At 31.9% G+C, this 20,155-nt stretch overlaps 2 protein-coding genes across 2 annotated transcripts; one reads left to right on the top strand and one right to left on the bottom strand.

Moving 5' to 3' along the window:
* The first annotated feature begins 387 nt into the window (after positions 1–387).
* LOC143046874 (uncharacterized) lies at positions 388–20,134 on the top strand. The gene is made up of 11 exons (XM_076219934.1): positions 388–442; positions 1,846–1,923; positions 2,863–3,072; positions 3,399–5,589; positions 6,130–6,525; positions 6,862–6,986; positions 7,201–7,276; positions 8,360–8,457; positions 10,683–10,764; positions 19,483–19,932; positions 20,112–20,134. The coding sequence occupies exons 1-11, from the start codon at positions 431–433 to the stop codon at positions 20,132–20,134; spliced, it is 3,741 nt and encodes a 1,246-aa protein (XP_076076049.1). The 5' UTR covers positions 388–430.
* LOC143046448 (uncharacterized) lies at positions 16,736–18,409 on the bottom strand. Its single transcript, XM_076219610.1, has one exon. The coding sequence runs from the start codon at positions 18,407–18,409 to the stop codon at positions 16,736–16,738; it is 1,674 nt and encodes a 557-aa protein (XP_076075725.1).
* Positions 20,135–20,155: the final 21 nt, after the last annotated feature.

Below are 20,155 nucleotides of genomic sequence, written 5' to 3'. Positions count from 1 at the left end.
ACATAATTTAGTCATGCGACTGGGACGTCATCAACATTTTTTCATGGTTTTCTACTGTTTAAAATGGAAATTAAAATTAAATTATAACAATTACATGTATAAGAATTGACTGCAATATTTTTTCTGTCTATTCGAAATCACATAAAAAATATGGTTATTTTATTTTTTTTCTGGCCTAGGTGTCATTTGAAAAAATATATTATAGCCTTTCAAGGTGCCATAATTGTTTGGACTTCAGTACTTAACCCAGGCCATTATATGCATGAAACATGTATCCTGTCCAACTGAAACTTACGAAGGTTGCAATATATACATGTCCTCAATGTATATACAAAAAAGAGCTACAGAAGATCATTGTTGTCAAAGTTATATAATTGTTTATTTTATTTTACAGATGACTGAAATGCTTTGATGGTCACTTAATGTTAGAATGGAATATTTGGTATGTATATTGTTATAATTTAATTTTGAATGTAACAAGTCTTCTGATTGGCTGACATTATTTTGTTATGAGCCCATAGACATAATTTAGTCATGTGACTGTGAAGTCATCAATGTTTTTTCATGGTTGAAAATGGTTGAAAATGAAATTTAGAATTAAATTTTATGAAATGACTGTAATATTTTTTCTGTCTATTCGAAATAACATAAAAATGTGGTGCACACTGTTAAATAACCAGCTACATGTGTTATTCAGTGTGCACCATATTTTAATGTTATTTCTTCATAGACCAAAAAAATTTTACAGTCATTCCTTAAATAAATATATAGCTAGAGTTCAATGTCTTAGCTTTATAGTTTGGTTCTTTGAATTTATACTTTTAATGAAATTTAACTGATATATATTTCTTACATTGATATGATTGGCTTATCTAGCACGATGAGATGATATAAGGAGGTTTCAATATTTGTTAGGTCATTGATGACTTTCGAAGATTAAGACTATGTGCATTGTACATTTTGTCTGGTGCAAGGAACATATATATATATACATGTATATTGTTATTTGGATGGAGAGTTGTCTCATTGGCACTCACACCACATCTTCCTATATCTATATATCATGTATGTTATTTCTTCAATAATCTACAAAAGGCTCACGCTTTTCGCCTTAAAATTTTTTTGTCAAATAATGCTTACAAAGATCTGATGTTAGAGTTTGATGCTAGATAAAGACATATGTCGTACAAAATGTCCTACTTGCATGTGTAAAAAACAACATCAACAATTAGCAAAATTTTTATGTATTAACAAAATGAAGGGTTGACATTAAGAGGAATAGATTTACCGTAACTTGTGAGAATTGAATATCACTTGATATCAACTCTTGTTATGATTTGATTTAAATTGTTGAAGGATTGTTTAATATCAACTAACCTAAAGTTGATCTATCAAGCCAAATCTAATTCTCACTCATAAAACCTTTAATGGTTAGATAGGAATATTGGGATATATGTCATTTTGTAATCTCATTAAAATTCTGTGGCAGTTCTTAAAACTTTAGAATGTTACTTTAATTACATACATTGTAAGGAAGCTGAAGTGAAGGTAGAATAGTTATTATTTGAACCTGATTTTAAAGTTCAAACTTGTTTAATTCATTCTGTGGAATGAATTTGTTAATTTTAAGTAGCTGTTGAAAAAGTCACATATTTCAACAGATAATAAAATTGATGTATACATAAATATCTGACTCAATTGATAACAGCTGTTGCACACCTTTGGTTGCAGGAGTTTCTCGCTGCATTGAAGACCCATTGGTGGCCTTAAGCTGTTGTCAGCTATTTCCAATCTCAATTTTATAAACATCTGACTAATCTAATTATCATTCCTTTTATTTAATAGGTGCTATATACACATCAAAAAACTAAAAAAGCTAAGACTTGGCATGATGGAGTTCTGTCAGTGACCACTGCCAACAAGGTTTGGATAAATTATAATTTTACAGTTTTTATACAGCATAAAGTTTATAAAATCATATAAAACAGTATCAAACTTTTCAACCGATTTACAAACAAGGAATTATTTAGAACCCATACCTATTTCAATGTACTAATATTAAGAATGGTTATTTAAACAGTTATCTATCAAACATGTCAAAAGTAATAAAAGTTCCTTAACAATTGAAAAAAAACTAGACAAGTTACCAGGCTTATAATTTTGGGCGCCAGATGCACTTTCAGTCGACAAAAGTCTCATCAGTGATAGGGGAAATAAAAAAAGGTTTACAGGCAAAAATAGCTACAAAGTTAAAGAGCATTGGGACCGAAATTTAGAATTACTAAACTACAAAGCACAATCTCTGAAGAGAGTTTTTCAGTTATACAGTTCTGTTTGAAAGAAACTCCATTGTCCTTATTTGGTTAAGAATTTCACTACCACAAAAATTTGTAACCCAATCAGATTTTGTAAGATCTTGAAGCATTGTAAACATAGCACATAATCAATGGAAGGTTACAATGATGATCCAGTCTAGAGACATGCGAAAAGTTTGACTATTTTAGCAGGGTTTGAATTAGTAGGGGCCCACTCGCAAATGGCCCTTAAAATTTGGTTTGGGCTACTTAAATTTCTACTTTCCTTATACAGGACTATATATGTGGGCTACAAAATTTAAGCTGTGGGCTACCATGCCAAAATTTTAACTTCAATTCCTGATTTTAGGCTGTTCTATATGATGAGGTTTGACTATTTTAGGCTGTTCTATATGATGATGTTTGACTATTTTAGACTGTTCTATATGATGACGTTTGACTATTTTAGACTGTTCTATATGATGACGTTTGACTATTTTAGACTGTTCTATATGATGACGTTTGACTATTTTAGACTGTTCTATATGATGATGTTTGACTATTTTAGGCTGTTCTATATGATGACAAGAAGACCAAGTTAGATTCTATGTACATTAAACCTGAGGCTATAGTAAAGGGAGAACAACTAGAGAGTGACAGATATTTTATACTGATAGAGGAGGAGAAATCAACAGTACAAACTATTGTGGAACCAGTAAAACTTGTTACCTGTCCTATTAGGGTACCAGTAAGGACTGGTCTGAAGAGAAAAAGAACAGTAAGATGAGATATCTACAGTTAAGAACCCTTAGAAGTTTGAATAATTGAAGTAAATAGTATACTGCTATTCAAAAGTCTGTGCTTTTTATAGACACATTAGCATTCCAGATTCGCATAGTTTTGATATAAATGTTTATTTACATGTTGAAATCATTTACAACAAATATAATAAACACTGCAGGATTAACTGATGCTGAAAATTTATTAATGTTTGTGCAACCCGGTTCAATATCCATCCCCCATAAAATTTAGAGGAAGTCATGGAGATAAAACTATCTACAAAATTTGAAAAATAACATATGTGATTTTACATTTTATTTTCAGGGGTTTGTTCCACCAAGACTTGTAAAACAACCAGAAAATGAAGGGAACCAACTGGTACCCCATGAACCTAGTTCTGGTGAAACTTATTTGGAACTTCTAAGGAAGAAAAGAGCAAGCTTTCAAAATGGATCAGCAAACAATTCAGATAAATATTGTTTCAATTCAGCACCACATAACACAGAAACACCTTTATTGCAAGCACCATCAAGACAGCAATCATTTTCAGAAAACTTTAATTCTATACCAAAAATTTCAGAGCAAACATTAGATTACAAAATCTTGTCTGATGAAAATGCTTCTGCACAAAGTAATCAGTTTTCACCATGGTCATCATATGGAAATAAACTTAAATCCCTCCATAGTCCTGGAAAGTCATTCCTTAGTCCTGGAAAGTCACTCAATAGTCCAGGAACAAGTCAACAGATTTGCTCTGAGATAAATGTTGAAAATTTTGTAAAAGAGGCCTCTCCTTCTATGGATGACAATAACAAATGCTTGCAATCACCTGACCATACAAATATTTGTTTGCCAACAAAAAACTTAATATCAGAAAATATTAACTTCATAAAAAATGATACAATAATTACTAATGTTAACAAATACGAGAAGTCAGCAAGTGGAGGACTAAAGTTATGTAATGAAACTACATCAGAGGATCAAAATTGTAAAAGATCGATGACACAAATAATGGCATTGCTTGGAAAGAAAAAGTCTTCACCTTCAACTTTGTCACACGATATGGAAATTAACAATGGAATGAATAAATCTACAACTTCAACTTTGTCACATGTAATGGAATTGAACAAAGAGGAAGTTAAATATTCCAACTCAAATAACATAAAAAATCAGAGCAATAACTTGTACTGTGAAGAAAAGAAAGATTTTAGTGACAACATCATTAAAGAGGAACATAGAAAAAATCAGATAGAAAGATTGGAATTAGATCATACAGAAATTACAATTAGTAAAATGTCACCTATTTATAATGAACAAGTATCTACAGAAGAACAGGACAGTATACAGTGTTTGAATGATTCAGTCAGATCTAGTCAGGAATGGAGTTCTGTAAAAATAGAGTTATCTCCCCTTACACCTAATGTTATTTTAGAAAATCAAGAGAGAACAGGAAAAGAAATGGCATATGAGTTGAAAGATGAAATTTATCTCAATAATGTAGACTTTTCCACTTATTCTAAACAAGTGACACAAGATGACAGTAAGGCAGGGATTTTATCAAATAATAGCTCTGAGGTATTGTCTCCATTCCATAAAAGCTCTGAAGTTCCACTTAATAACAAGCTACCACCTAAAACTACATTGCAAGGTTGTATTCAAACTAAGTCAAGTCCAGATGAACAAAACAAAAGACAGGATATTTTACATGGTAGTTCTGAACTTGATAAGAATGATCTTTTTACAATGGATGATGAACATATGCTGGATGTAAATGATGATCTTGCCGTGAGCTTTGATATTAATTTCTCTCCCTTGTCTAATGTGTTTGATTCTGACTCTGCCGAGGGACAGTCAACTGTAGGTAATACAACAGACTTGTCTCAGCCAGAAACTACAGTGGTAGATAACAATGGTGATTATTCTAAACTGGAAAATAATAGTAGTAATGTGTGTGAAATTAACAACCCCATTGAAATTAATATGAAAGAACAGTTTATTGATAAAAAGAGTGAAACATTTCAATTAACGGAAGACAGCTTTGATGATTCTGATAAAAATAGTAATCCTGCTGAAAGTGGAGAAAACACAAACATGACTCCTAATGGGTGTTCTCCTAAATATACTGAAAACACAGACATAAACATTGATGATAAAGTTATCAATAAATCATATTTGTCAAGTTCAAATGATGATCAACTGAAATCTCATTTTGAATCAACAGTGACCAATAATATAATTTATGACAGTATTGATATACAGGAATATTCCAATTCAATTGAGGGTAATTTATCTATTCATCACAGTGTTGATTCAGATATGAAGCAGGAAGACACTAAATCTGCCACCATAATTGAGGATGTAGCAGAAAGTAGCATCGATATTACAAAGTTAGACGATAATACTGTACTATCACCTAAGGAACAGGGTTTATTTAAAAGTTTAAATGTGAAAGATCCTGACAACAATGAAAGGATAAGTTGTTATTTTTCTAAGGATTTACAGATGGATAAACAATGTAAGATAGGAGAACAAGATACTTTGCCAGATGAGCACTTACCTGTTAAATCTTTAAATGATCTGAATTTTTCTCCTGATTCGTTTCATTTATCAGATGAAAGTACAAGTCAGAATACTCGTACACAAAAAAGTTTTATCAAAGATTCTGCATTATATTTATCTCAAAAAATCATGGAAAGGAATTCATTTTCTGAAAATCAGCTTTATCAAGAAAAGATGACCGAAAATAAGATCTTTGATCATTCCAATGTAAATATGAATCTTACATCAGAAAATTGTCAACAGATTTGTGAGAAAATTAATTTAACTTCTGAATTTGGAAGCAGTTTAAAATCCGCTGATAATATCGGGACTTTTCAACAACAGAATCTAAATGAACAGGACAATATATACATGCTAAATGATACATGGGAATCAGTTGATCAGAATGCAAGTGTACAGGAGTGTATACGTAGTGAAAAAGAATATTACATCACTGATAATATTTCACAAACAAGTGACAAGGGAGATAATTTGTCACAAAGTACACTTGTCACAGCTTTAACAGACAGTCAGTGCCAGTTAGACAATTATAATAATGAATCAGAATTTGAGAGTCAGTTTGAAAATGAAAACCAATTAAAGCATTCTAGAAAAGAAGGAAAATATGAGATGTTGGAGAGTGAGAACTTTATTAGGGCAGATAACTCACAAACCTGTAGGAATAACTTTATAAGGGAAAATTTCTCTTCAGAATCAAAGAACTTTATGAATGAAGATTACTCTCCAGATTATAGTGAAAACTTTGTAAATGGTGATTATAGGGAAAGCTCTGCAAGAGGATATTACTTTGCAGACTGCAACTCTGAAAGGAAAGATTTTTCTCCAGAAGAAACTTGTTCAATGAATAAAATGAACAAGATGGAACCTTCAGTTCAAGGTCAAAGTGACCATAGTAAGTATAAGTAAACATAAGTAATTATGGACACTGTCTGCTGATGGATAATAACATGGTTGCATATGGATCATGGTTGATAAATTTATTAACCTGACCTTATTCAATATAACAGATATATATCAATGTATATTTTTCAAACTGCCACAAAAGGTATGGGATGATAGCCAGAAGAAGTTGATAAATTTTTCATATTTTTTGTAAGCACCGTTTCCAAAAGTATTGAATTCTTGTAAATTAATGCTATTACTCATACTGTAAATATTAGAAATTATATATTCTAAGGATATGATAAAAAATGTTAATAGGTTGAATAATCTTAATTTTATCTTTTAGTCTTACAACATCCAGATGATATTTTTGCAAAGAAAAACCAGATGATGATAAGACCAAACCATGAAGGTAGTGAAGATATACCTATAAATTGTCAGATACAGAATCAAAGTGACTTGAGATGTACTGTAAGTAGAGATATGAATTATATGTAAAGTTTAAAAAAGACTTGCAATTTGAAATAAACTATGCAAAAAACTTATACAGTTCAGAAATTTAAAAAAAATGAATTAGAGATTAGAACGTTGTTTGCTGTTAGAGTTGATGATCTTATATGCTGTACTTTTAAACCTGTAACAGAGTAAATTGAAATAAATTAGCAATGCAATTGTAATTCCGCAGGCCTCAGAGAAACTGGAGAGTTATATAATGAGAGGAAGTATCACAAGTGGTGCAGTCAGAAGGAAAGACGGCAATGGTAAATATAAACTAATCATTTTCCTATCTTTATCCTTTAGTCAAACTATACACTGTTGCTGGGATTAAATAATTGTGGTTTGTTGTTATTCAATTGCATATGTTTTTATATTACCCAATGTCTAGTTGTTGAGCCTTCCACTTTTGTTGATAAAGTGAGACGTAGTGATCCTATATTCCGGCAGTAGTTACCACAAATATTCACTCTGTTGTTATAATAACTTTCCTAAACTATCCTGGATTTCTACCAAACTTGATAAGAAGCTACTTTATAATCATAAGATAGTATCCAGAAATAAATTTTGTAAACAGAAATCCTGTTTATCCATATTTTACTTACAAATGGACTTAGTTTTTCTGCCAGTTAACATAACATTTACTCTGTGGTTAAAGTTTTAAAAATTTTAATAACTTTCCTAAAAGTATCCTTGATTTTTACCAAACTTGGACAGAAGCATTTATTAGCTTCATAAAGTAGGCGAGAACCCTTACACATCATTTGTTATAAAACATAATACGTAAGCTCTTTTCTGAAGAAAATTCTCTAATTTGTCAAATTTTGAAGAAATGTACTTTTTTCTAATTGTTGGCTTCCAGCCAACCTTTCTCCGACATGTTTACAGTTTGCTCAGTCTAACCTTTCTTGTAAAAATCCGGAGATTGCTATTTTTAAGCTGTCATGCACTAGCTCTAGTTTGGTTGGATCAAATTAAAGCAAACTTTATAAGGTCATTGGGATTGGTGAATGTTGGCCTGTGTTTGAATTTATTGAATTTTCTGGTTTGTCATTCAAGAGTTTTGCAACTTTTAAAAGTCATATTTAAGGCAATATTTACATTGCTTTAGTTTAGTATGTCTGCAGAGCCATTTTATTAAATTTGGATAAGATGCTTTCTAGATATTTTTTTTTTGCAATAATTTCAATATGCACACGACTGACATATTTTGTGCTCTTGGTGCAGCTGTTTATTATTTTTAAAAATAAATTAGGACATGTAGGATTGAGTTAACTATATGATGTACAATTCAGTTTTTTGTGTCCATTTTTCATGAAATTTATATGAAAATATCATTTGTTTTACAGTGAGAGAACCAATGGCAGAAGATGAGAGTTTCTACATTGACTTGAATGATGACAAACCAAGATTAAAAAGTCAACAAATGTCATCAGTTATGTTCCAGGTAAAAATATCCCTATAAGGGAATTCATATGTGCTTTTATGATCTTGTATAAATGTTTCCCAGAACTTCATATATAAAACAAAAATGATGGAACAAAGGTCTACACTAATTTGTCTGTGTGTCCATTTGTGCATCATTTCCAAATTTCAAATAATTTCCTGTTCTCTATCTGAAGTTTACCTCAAGCAAATTTTGTAAAATCAGATATCACCCAAATCAAAATTACCCAAAATATTCTAAAGTTAGCAATTTTTTCAATTTCTTAGTAAATGACTTTTGTAAACTTGGTAGTGCATTACATGATCTTGTGGGAACTGTTTCAAAAAAAAATTTGTAGTAGGAGTCCTTGGCATATTTTAATGCAAATTGTCCACCACACATGTACTGATCAAGTTTTAATTTGGGTGTTTTTACTTTCACCAGTCCTTGAAAATTGCTAAATCTACCATATATTTACAATTGGGGGCATCTGTGTCCATGGATCTGTGTCCCATGGACACATTTTTTCTTAATGATACCCCTGCTTTAAAAAAGTTTTTACCTTTTACCTTATTTTTTTCTGTCCTTCCATCTGTCAGTCCATCAATTCGTCTGTCCATCAATTCATCTGTCCATCTGTCAGTCCATCAATTCATCTCAGTCCATCCATTCATCTGTCCATTCATTTGTCTGTCCATCTGTCAGTCCATCCATCAGTTCCATGAATATTTTTTGTCACATTTTTCTCAGGAACTTCATCATAAGGATACTGAAATTTGGTTTCAGGGTTTATTAAAGTCAGCTATACCATGTGATGCATTTTCAAATTCATCACTCATTAGCTCCTGTCTACAGAGCTTTCAGAGCATTGATACTAAATATTTCTTATAATCAGTATTTGTTTGACATACAACTCTTCTTGCTCTAAAGTTTAATAATTATATATAATCATTGTATACTCACCATTCCAAAGATAATTTTGTAAGGTACTATATTTCTCTTTTCCTCATTAATCAGGTATATAATAGATGTTCAGTGGTTGTCGTTATTAGATGTGGTTCATAATAGTTCTCAAAGGTACCAGGATTATAATTTAGTACGCCAGATGCGCGTTTTGTCTACATAAGACTTATCAGTGACGCTCAGATCAAAATAGTTATAAAGCCAAACAAGTACAAAGCTGAACATGTTGAAGAGCATTGAGGACCCAAAATCCCAAAAAGTTCCATAAGTGTTTCTTGTTTTACGTTTCTCGTTTTTTATGGCCCACCTACAATAGTAGAGGAACATTATGTTTTCTGGTCTGTGCATCTGTTCGTCCGTCCGTCTGTTTGGTGGTTCGTTCGTCTGTGCGTCCGTTCGTCCCGCTTCAAGTTAAAATTTTTGGTCAAGGTAGTTTTTGATGAAGTTGAAGTCCAATCAACTTAAAACTTAGTACACATGTTCCCCACAATATGGTCTTTCTAATTTTAATGCCGAATTAAAGTCTTGACCCCAATTTCATGGGTCTCTGAACATAGAAAATGATAATGCAAAGTTCAGGTTAAAGTTTTTGGTCAAGGTAGTTTTTGATGAAGTTGAAGCCCAATCAACTTAAAACTTAGTACACATGTTCCCTATTATTTGATCTTTCTAATTTAAATGCCAATTTAAAGTTTTGACCCCAATTTCCCGGTCCACTGAACATGGAAAATGATAGTGGGAGTGGGGCATCCATGTACTATGAACACATTCTTGTTAAAGATTATTCCGTTGGTTTCCCTGCCCTTTATAGCTCTGTGTTGAAGGTGGTACTTTGATCAATACCGGTTTACTTCTACAAATTTTGAGTAGATCGAGGGTTGTCTTATTGGCACTCATACCACATCTTCTTATATTTAGATTATAGATTTCACATTTTCTCCATATATGCCATACCATAATTTTATGAATATAGTGTTACACTTGTATGAATTAATTTCCTAAAATGTACATTTGGCTATACAGCTGCAGGAATAGCATGTTGGTACTAAAAGATGTAGTTTTTATGAGCATAACAGCTTTTTAAATTGATACAGATGAACTTTATGTTAGAAATCTTACTTCTTTTCATATATTGCTTGGGAGACAACATGGCCATATAAGCCACCAACTAACATGTGACTTGTGTATACTAATCATACTAATAGTATTGATATTTACCACTGATATCAATAGGCCACTGAAACCCCTTTCTGGCAAAAAAAAATAAAGTACAAAGTTTTCAGTTTCAGTCTTCCCCTGCTCAGTTTGTACCTAACACACCAGAATTCCTCAAATCACTAAAGACAAGAGGGTCATCACAAAACTGTAAGTAGACAAAATAGTAAAGAATTTTCTTGTAGCATTGATTGATACAAATGGTGTAAATGCAAAGGGTTTCTGTTTTGAGTAAATGTTATGTCCATCCTTATTTTTAATTTATTAATATGAATCTGCCATAAGCTGGAAATCTGTAGTCGTTTATGTTCTCCTTGGAGTTTCATCTTAATATCTTTGTTTTAAATAAGCCTGTGAACAGTTTCCCTTGAACAATTTTACAGATTTGCCTATTATGTTGAACATAATTCTTCCTGGAGGTAACATTAGTATTAACAACTTTATCTTGCAGTCATTCAACTAAATAACAGGTACACAAATAATGTTTGGCTTTATTTGTACTTGCTTATTATGGTGCTCTGATATGCTGATACCATATTGACAAATGTTTGAGTGACAGTTCATTTTGGGGCCTCTTCACAGTCCCCTTTAAAACTATGTCACACTCTTTGAAAAATTAGAAATCTATTTGGATTTAAACATTGATTAAAAGTACTGAATATATATGGCAGGATAAAATCAATATAGTTATGTTCATAGTCAGAAATATTCAATTTAATTATAATAGCTTTGAAACATTAGAAAAGCTCGGCAAGTCTTGCTTTTCTTCCTATTTCTAAAGCTTGTACAAATAAGTTGTATATTTTCCAACAGAGTATATTTATTTTTATGCCCCATCTACGATAGTAGAGGGGCATTATGTTTTCTGGTCTGTGCCTCCACTCGTCCGTCCGTGCGTTTGTTCGCCCCACTTCAGGTTATTTTTATGCCCCACCTACGATAGTAGAGGGGCATTATGTTTTTTGGTCTGTGCCTCCGTCCTTGCCTCCGTTCACCCACTTCAGGTTAAAGTTTTTGGTCAAGGTAGTTTTTGATGAAGCTGAAGTCCAATCAACTTAAAACTTAGTACACTTGTTGCTTATGATATGATCTTTCTAATTTTTAAGCCAAATTATACTTTTGACTCCAATTTCACGGTCCACTGAACATAGAAAATGAAAGTGGGAGTTTCAGGTTCAAGTTTTTGGTCAAGGTAGTTTTTGATGAAGCTGAAGTCCAATCAACTTGAAACTTAGTACACCTGTTGCTTATGATATGATCTTTCTAATTTTAAAGCCAAATTAGACCAATTTCATGGTCCACTGAACATAGAAAATGAAAGTGGGAGTTTCAGGTTAAAGTTTTTGGTCAAGGTTGTATTTGATGAAGCTGAAGTCAAATCAACTTGAAACTTAGTACACTTGATGCTTATGATATGATCTTTCTAATTCTAAAGCCAAATTAGACTTTTTGCCCAAATTTCACGGTCCACTGAACATAGAAAATGAAAGTGGAAGTTTCAGGTTAAAGTTTTTGGTCAAGGTAGTTTTTGATGAAGCTGAAGTCCAATCAACTTGAAACTGAGTACACTTGATGCTTAAAGACTTTTGGTCCCAATTTCACGGTCCACTGAACAAAGAAAATGAAAGTGGGAGTTTCAGATTAAAGTTTTTGGTCAAGGTAGTTTTTGATGAAGCTGAAGTCCAATCAACTTGAAACTTAGTACACTTGATGCTTATGATATGATCTTTCTTATTGTAAAGCCAAATTAGACTTTTGACCCCAATTTCACGGTCCACTGAACATGGAAAATGAAAGTTAGAGTTTCAGGTTAAAGTTTTTGGTCAAGGTAGTTTTTGATGAAGTTGAAGACCAAACAACTTGAAACTTAGTACACATGTTCCCTATATGGTATGATTTTTCTAATTTTAATGCCAAATTAGTTTTTATGCCCCACCTACGATAGTAGAGGGGCATTATGTTTTCTGGTCTGTGCGTCCGTTCGTCCGTTCGTTCGTCCGTTCGTTCGTCCGTTCGTTCGTCCGTCTGTCCCGCTTCAGGTTAAAGTTTTTGGTCGAGGTAGTTTTTGATGAAGTTGAAGTCCAATCGACTTCAAACTTGGTACACATGTTCCCTATGATATGATCTTTCTGATTTTAATGCCAAATTAGAGATTTTACCCCAATTTTACGGTTCACTGATAGAAAATGATAGTGCAAATTTCAGGTTAAAGTTTTTGGCTTCAGGTTAAAGTTTTTGGTCAAGGTAGTTTTTGATGAAGTTGAAGTCCAATCAACTTGAAACTTAGTATACATGTGCCCTATGATATGATCTTTCTAATTTAAATGCCAAATTAGAGTTTTGACCCCAATTTTACGGTTCACTGAACATAGAAAATGATAGTGCAAATTTCAGGTTAAAGTTTTTGGCTTCAGGTTAAAGTTTTTGGTCAAGGTAGTTTTTGATGAAGTTGAAGTCCAATCAACTTGAAACTTAGTATACATGTGCCCTATGATATGATCTTTCTAATTTAAATGCCAAATTAGAGTTTTGACCCCAATTTTACGGTTCACTGAACATAGAAAATGATAGTGCAAATTTCAGGTTAAAGTTTTTGGCTTCAGGTTAAAGTTTTTGGTCAAGGTAGTTTTTGATGAAGTTTAAGTCCAATCAACTTGAAACTTAGTATACATGTGCCCTATGATATGATCTTTCTAATTTAAATGCCAAATTAGAGTTTTGACCCCAATTTTACGGTTCACTGAACATAGAAAATGATAGTGCAAATTTCAGGTTAAAGTTTTTGGTCAAGGTAGTTTTTGATAAAGTAGAAGTCCAATCAACTTGAAACTTAGTATACATGTTCCCTTTGATAAGATCATTCTAATTTTAATGCCAAATTAGAGAATTTATTCCAATTTCACAGTCCTTTAAACATAGAAAATGATAGTGTGAGTGGGGCATCCGTGTACTGTGGACACATTCTTGTTTTACTTAATTTCATGGTCCATTGAACATGGAAAATGATAGTGCGATTGGGGCATCCGTGTACTTAGGACACATCTTGTTTATCATATTATATAAATACCTTTATATCTTATTCTTAATCTCTCATTCACTAGTACAATGTATCAACTTACAAAAATCAAATCAAATAGTTTATTGTAAAAAATCTAAAATAGGGTTGATATCAATCCACTGTTACAAAATACATTGTCACATCTTCTAAATGATAAGAGACAGTTACTTTTAGCTCACTATTCCATTACAATACATTAATACAACAGTTGGATATGTATTTCGGGTGCTTATGATAAAAAGTAAAATAACAAAAATGATAGGATAGGACCATGCTTTATAGTGGTACAAATAGATTGTATTGATTTGGTCTGTGTCTCAGTGAATCAGTATTTGGTATATATGGATATGCAGTTAAAAATACAGGTATATTTTCACAAATTTGAAGTGTGCAACACTGGCATAAATCCAATAAATTATGTTTAAAAGTAAAAGAACAAAAATTTTAAAACCAATTTAAATATCATTGACAAGTAATCATTTGTATGTAATGCAGACCTGTCAATATTCAAAATTTAAAGCTTCAAAACAGGTTTCAAATTTTTTAAAAGGGTAGTTAACAATACTCATTCAAACAATATAGTAGTAGATTTATACAGTTATGACACTATTATGTCCTCTTGTGCTTAAAATCCCCCTGGAGATTTTGAAAGTTAGCAGGTATGGTAATGTTATCTATAAAAGATGTAATAGCTAGTATACACCTATTACCCGCACAACCAGTCATTAGGTGTTTTATTACACTGAACAACACAGCCATTAAGTGTTTTTATATACAAATAATTAATTTTCTAAAAGTGTATATATATCATCTGAAGAAAAGAAAAATGCCACAAAACTTTACATGCACATGATGAACTATACTTTTTTTTTATAATTCATTTTATATTTATAAATATTTCATTAATTTTAATCAAGACTAGAAATACTTGTGTCAAACTTTCCGTGCTTAAAATAAATTCTAGGTAAAGTACACCAAACGCAAATTCACTTTTACTATACGAAGAGCGAAATTCACGGAAATTTTTTAAAGATCTAAAATATAGTACCTTATTCATAATATGGATAAAAAAGTCTATTCAAAGGTTTTGTTAGTTTCTGAGGTGAATACTGACACCTTTGTGCTTTATAAAGAATATTTCCATAAAAAATTGGATGTGAAATACCTGAACATATAAGAAGTCTGTTTTTCTAACACTGTAAGCAAAAGGTCAACTATATTTGTTGTATGGAAGAATTGTAAGCTGTACATGTCAGCCTGGCATGGTTTATTGGACCTTGACCTGAGACATTTTCATCGTTCTGCTTCTTAGAAACTATAAGCAATAGGACAACTATATTTAGTGTATTGAATAGTTGTAAGGTGTACATGTTAAGTTAATGTGATAGTTGTAGTAAAGCTTTATGTCATAACTACAAAACCTTTCCCTTTTCATGAATGCGACCAACAGAATTAGACTATTTACCAGATTTGTTATAACATAAGCAACATGACGAGTGCCACATGTGGAGCAGGATCTGCTTACTCTTCCAGAGCACCTGAGATGACCCCAGTTTTTGGTGGGTTTTATGTTGCTTAGTCTTTAGTTTTGTGTCTTCTGTACTATTATTTGTCTGTTAACATTACGTTTGTCTTTTTATTTTTAGCCATGGCATTGTCAGTTTATTTTCGATCTATGGGTTTGACTGTCCCTTTGGCATCTTTCGTCCCTCTTTTGGGATCCCGCTAACATGTTTAACCCCGCCACATTTTGTATGTATGTTCCTGTCCAAAGTAAGGAGCCTGTAATTTGGTGTTTGTTGTTTGCTGATGTGTTACATATTTGTTTTTTGTTATTTTTTTGTACATGAATAAGGATGCTAGTTTCTTGTTTGAATTGTTTTACATTTGTGATTTGGGAACTTTCATAGCTGACTATGTGGTATGGGCTTTGCTCATTGTTGAAGGCCATATGATTACCTATAGTTGTTAATTTCTGTGTCATTTGGTCTTATGTGGATAGTTGTCTCATTGGCATTCATACCACATCTTTTTTTTTTATATTACAATACAGATATTGATATCAATTGATTAAATTTTGATTTACATATTTGTTATGATAATGATAACGTTGATCATAAATACCAACCTCTGAAAACGTCAAAGAGGGAGATTTTGCACTAAAGAAATTTTCAATTTAAATGTATGACTAGTTTATATATTCATCTACAAAACAACAAAAAGATTTAATAAATATACTGTGGTTATAATCTATCCAAGTTTTTTTAAGCCTTTTTCAATACCGCCTAGTTTAATAACTCCTGACATTCCATATTTTCATTTAGTTGTGTGCGCCACACTAAGCATGCTTTCAAACATTGTACAGACCACCAGAGGAAATTGAAAAGTTGTTTGAACTGATGTGCAAAAAAATCATTGCCAAGCAAACTTGGTTGTAAAAATTATAAATCTTTCACTTAAATTTGCTTGACATTTCGATTTGACGTTATTTCTTCTTTTCAACACTACTGGTTGGTCCTGACAAAGACCTCTATCTTGTTGGAGTTGACAAAGCAGAACTTGATTACTATGGATTCATTAATATTCGTTGGATACCAATTTCTGCAGATTTCCTGGGTACAGGTGAACCACAATTTTAAATGTTCTAGTTTTCTAAGGAATGAATGCAGACTTTGCCATTTACAAAGAAATTAAATATCAACAAAAATGCTAGTTTTCCTCAATCCATGAAAATTGGTATCCAAGAAAATAAATCAATCTACATTACTTTTATATCAAACAAAAAAACTATTGACCAAAGATTTCAAATGATCGCAGATTGTTTATTTAATTCTATTGAAAGTAATGAAAAAGGTAGAGAATTACGGACCCAAGTTATCATGGTTATTGCAGGTCTAGATATCCGTAAGCGGGAGATTCTATGCTCCCATGCAGGAGCAGGCTGTAAAAGAAGAGATCTATTTTCATTTTCTCATCAACCTATAAATAAGATTTCATAAAAATTTTATATAAACAAGAGTTGTCCTCACTTGATGTTTGTCTACATACAATTGAAAATTTTAATCAAAAAGACATCTTTACTATATGTATTTTTGCAATTTTATCTTTTGTTCCTACACTCTCACAACCAATTTGCAACTGACCGCTGTGGTCAAAATTGAGACAGTGAGGTTTCTCAATACCATGACTTTCATTGAGACATGTGACTAGATCACCACCCACAGACAGGATGTGTACTGCATTGCTCTCTCTATCTGTCACTAATATTAAACCTTTTGATGTTACTAAGTCAAAGGGTGTAAAGTTATGTTTAGTATTAATACTAGGATGACCACCATAAGCCCATTTAAAGTCCCCCCATTTCCCTAAAACAACCACCCTACCTTCCCATGATTCAATACTTGTATTATCTACTACACAAATATCTCCATTTATATTTGTAGTGATTGCTTCTGGTAATGAAAATATAAGTTGATTATCTTGATCGCGTTCAATTGTTCTCACATGTCTATGGTTAAAGTCATATATCATTATCCCTCTTCTGCTAGCCTTTGTTAAAGGGAAACAATCTTCTACATTATCTGTAAATCCTATTAGAATATTTGTGGAAGTTGCATGAATACCTCTTGCATGAAGTGGTGATATAAAAGTGAATACTTCCACCTTACTGTCAAGTGTGAATGTTGACAAGCTTTTTATTTTTGAATTTGAAGAGGTTGTAAAAAGTAATTTGTTTCGATCAGTTGCAGTCATGTCTATAATGTAATCACCAATTTCCTTTGCTATTTTTGTAGTTATGCATTTGTTATCCTTGATAATGAATGTATGAATGGTTCCATAATTTGCAGAATAGATTATATTGATATCCTTTCTGAAGGTTTTAATTTTATGAATGTCAGGGATGTCTGGGGTATATGTTCTTGTAACTTTAAGCATTGGAATTGTCACCAATGAATCTATACCAATTTTCTCATCTTTTGTTTGCGACAGTATGATTTGTTGTTTTGATGATAAATTGTCTGGTATATCAGGTAGATCTGTGCCCACTTGAACTGATGTGTTGAAGATGGTAGATGCATTATGGGATTGAAATGCCTTTTGAATTTTACTTTTCTTATCATTGAGATCATCCCCCTTTATCTTGATATCCTGGAGGTGTTTAGAAATTTCTTTTTCTCTGGGGATCCACAGTTTATCTAATTCTGTAATGATATTTTCCTTTTTAGCGATTCTTTCTTTCAGCTCACTTTGTTGTTTCTGAATTGTTTGTTTTAATTCATTGTATTGGGTTTGTTCATCTGATTTAATTGCTTGTAGATTACTTCCCCACTTTTCTATATAAGGTAAATTCTGACTGATTTTATTGTCCTGTTCTTGAAGTTCCTTCACTCTATTACTGTACACTTCATCAATCTTAGCCAGTTTATGATTTTGGTGTGACTCCAATAGACACACTGCACATGACAAGACTTGACAATCCTGACAATAAATAAAACAGAGTTCGTTTTTGTGAGTTGCACACTGAATGTTCTTCAGATCAACATCACGGATAGTTTCACTTACTCCTAAATTACTGAATTCCTTCAAACTAATCACCTTATGATTTTCATTTTTCTTAAGTTTTGTATGAATTTTAATTTTACATTCCTGACATAGAATAAGATCACAATTGATACATTTCCATTTTGTCTCATTTGATGTTTCGCAAAATTGACAAGTCATAAAATTTTGTGCCATATTTCTGAATAAGTAGTTCTTTAAACTTTCAGTATTGATCTACTTTGAGTTATTATTCAATTTACCCTGTCATACCTATTACAATAAATTATTGTAATAGGTATGACAGGGTAAATTATTTTATAACAAATTTGTGTTCAACTTGCTTTTACTTTAGTATGGATTATTTCAGAACTGCCCTTGTTGTATATTTTAAAAAAATCTACTAAAATAGTTGATTTTGATATATATTTTGTTAAGTAAAGGACAAAATATAAACAACTTTACCTGTCAAAGGTAAAAATGGAATGATCCTAGGTAAACAGTTTTACTTCCTTGTTCTATAAATTAAATCTGAACCTATCACTTTACAAGGTCAAAATGTAGTTCAGGATTCTTTATTTTTTTTACTAAAATTTTGTTATCATGTTATTTAATTTCCAAAATTGAAGTTTAAAGTTTTACATTTTTTTGGTAATTTCTTATATCTTCTAAGGATTGAGTATATTGAATTTATTTATTTGTGTTTGACCAAATAGATGCATGTAGAGATGAAATATGAATAATAGGAAATGTTAAACATCTGTCAATATTTTGTTATGCCCCATTCATGGACACTGCTTTCTGGTCTGCACATCTGTTTGTCCATCCGTTTGACCGTCTGTCTGTCCCGCTTCAGGTTAAAGTGTTTTGTTTTTGATGAAGTTGAAGTCCATGCAATCAACTTGAAACTTAGTGCACATGTTCCGTCTGATATGATCTTTCTAATTTTAATGCCAAATTAGAGTTTTGACACAAATTTTAGGGTCCACTAAACATAGAAAATGATAATGTGAGTGGGTCATCCATGTACTATGGACACATTCTTCTTACTTATTATTTTGAATCATATTGTCCATCTGGTACTGTGAAAAAAGTTAATTTTATTATGTATATGCATATAACAAAGAGTAACACCAGCTCTAAGTAGCTCTTACAAAGGATTATTCATTTTCCCTGCTATTCTTAAATTAATAAAGCTATTTGAATTAAAAATAAGCCTGTGTTTCCTATTATATTTTATATTTACACAGGTTTTCTTCTTCATCTTTCAGCATCAGGAAAGTCTTCTCAAGAAGAACTGGTAGTGTCAGGAGATACAGATTATTTGGACTATGACAACCTTTCTGAGTCTGACAAGTCACACAGATATCTCACCTACAGTAATCAGATCTTAAAAAGAGGTTCATTACAACAGATTGTGGAAAATGAAAATCATTTTTTGAAAAGTACGGTTAGTCAACAGAGAAAAGTGAAAATACCTTTGGTATCAGCACCTGAGGATAGTCTGACAGAAAATGGTGATAACAATTCTGTTTCCAGATCAAAATCACATGATGAAGGTGAAAAACCGGCTTTATTTGATAGAAAGTTAATTCAAGATAGGTCAGATGTTGACAATGGTTGTAATAATGTGGTAGAGGCACCAAACTCCAGTGAAAGTGATATGAGTTCACCGTCATTAACTTACTGGGAAAACAAATTGATACAAAGACACAAGTGTGGTAACATATTTATAAAGAATGATCAAGAATCATCGCAAAGTAGCTGTAAGAATTGGGAGACAAAAGATAAATATAATTATGGAAATGATACAGAGAATATCCAATGTAAAAACCATTATGAAAATAATAGTGGTCCATTCAATTTTGATATAATCAGGTCCAGTAACTCAGTTACACAGAACCAAGTGCAACACAGAGATAAAATTAGACATTATGATGAGCA

This window comes from Mytilus galloprovincialis, chromosome 9, assembly GCF_965363235.1.
Source record: "Mytilus galloprovincialis chromosome 9, xbMytGall1.hap1.1, whole genome shotgun sequence".
NCBI classification, from domain to species: Eukaryota; Metazoa; Mollusca; class Bivalvia; order Mytilida; family Mytilidae; genus Mytilus; species Mytilus galloprovincialis.
Note: the sequence above shows the minus strand (reverse complement) of the source record. Positions and strands in the feature narration are given on the sequence as shown.

Bases quoted from the DNA above. Each gene is read 5' to 3' on its own strand.
- LOC143046448 (XM_076219610.1), bottom strand. From the start codon at position 18,409: ATGGCACAAAATTTTATGACTTGTCAATTTTGCGAAACATCAAATGAG.
- LOC143046874 (XM_076219934.1), top strand. The intron at 8,458-10,682 runs GTAAAAATATCC...CAAAGTTTTCAG, and splicing joins TGTCATCAGTTATGTTCCAG to TTTCAGTCTTCCCCTGCTCA. The intron at 10,765-19,482 runs GTAAGTAGACAA...TTCATCTTTCAG, and splicing joins AAGAGGGTCATCACAAAACT to CATCAGGAAAGTCTTCTCAA.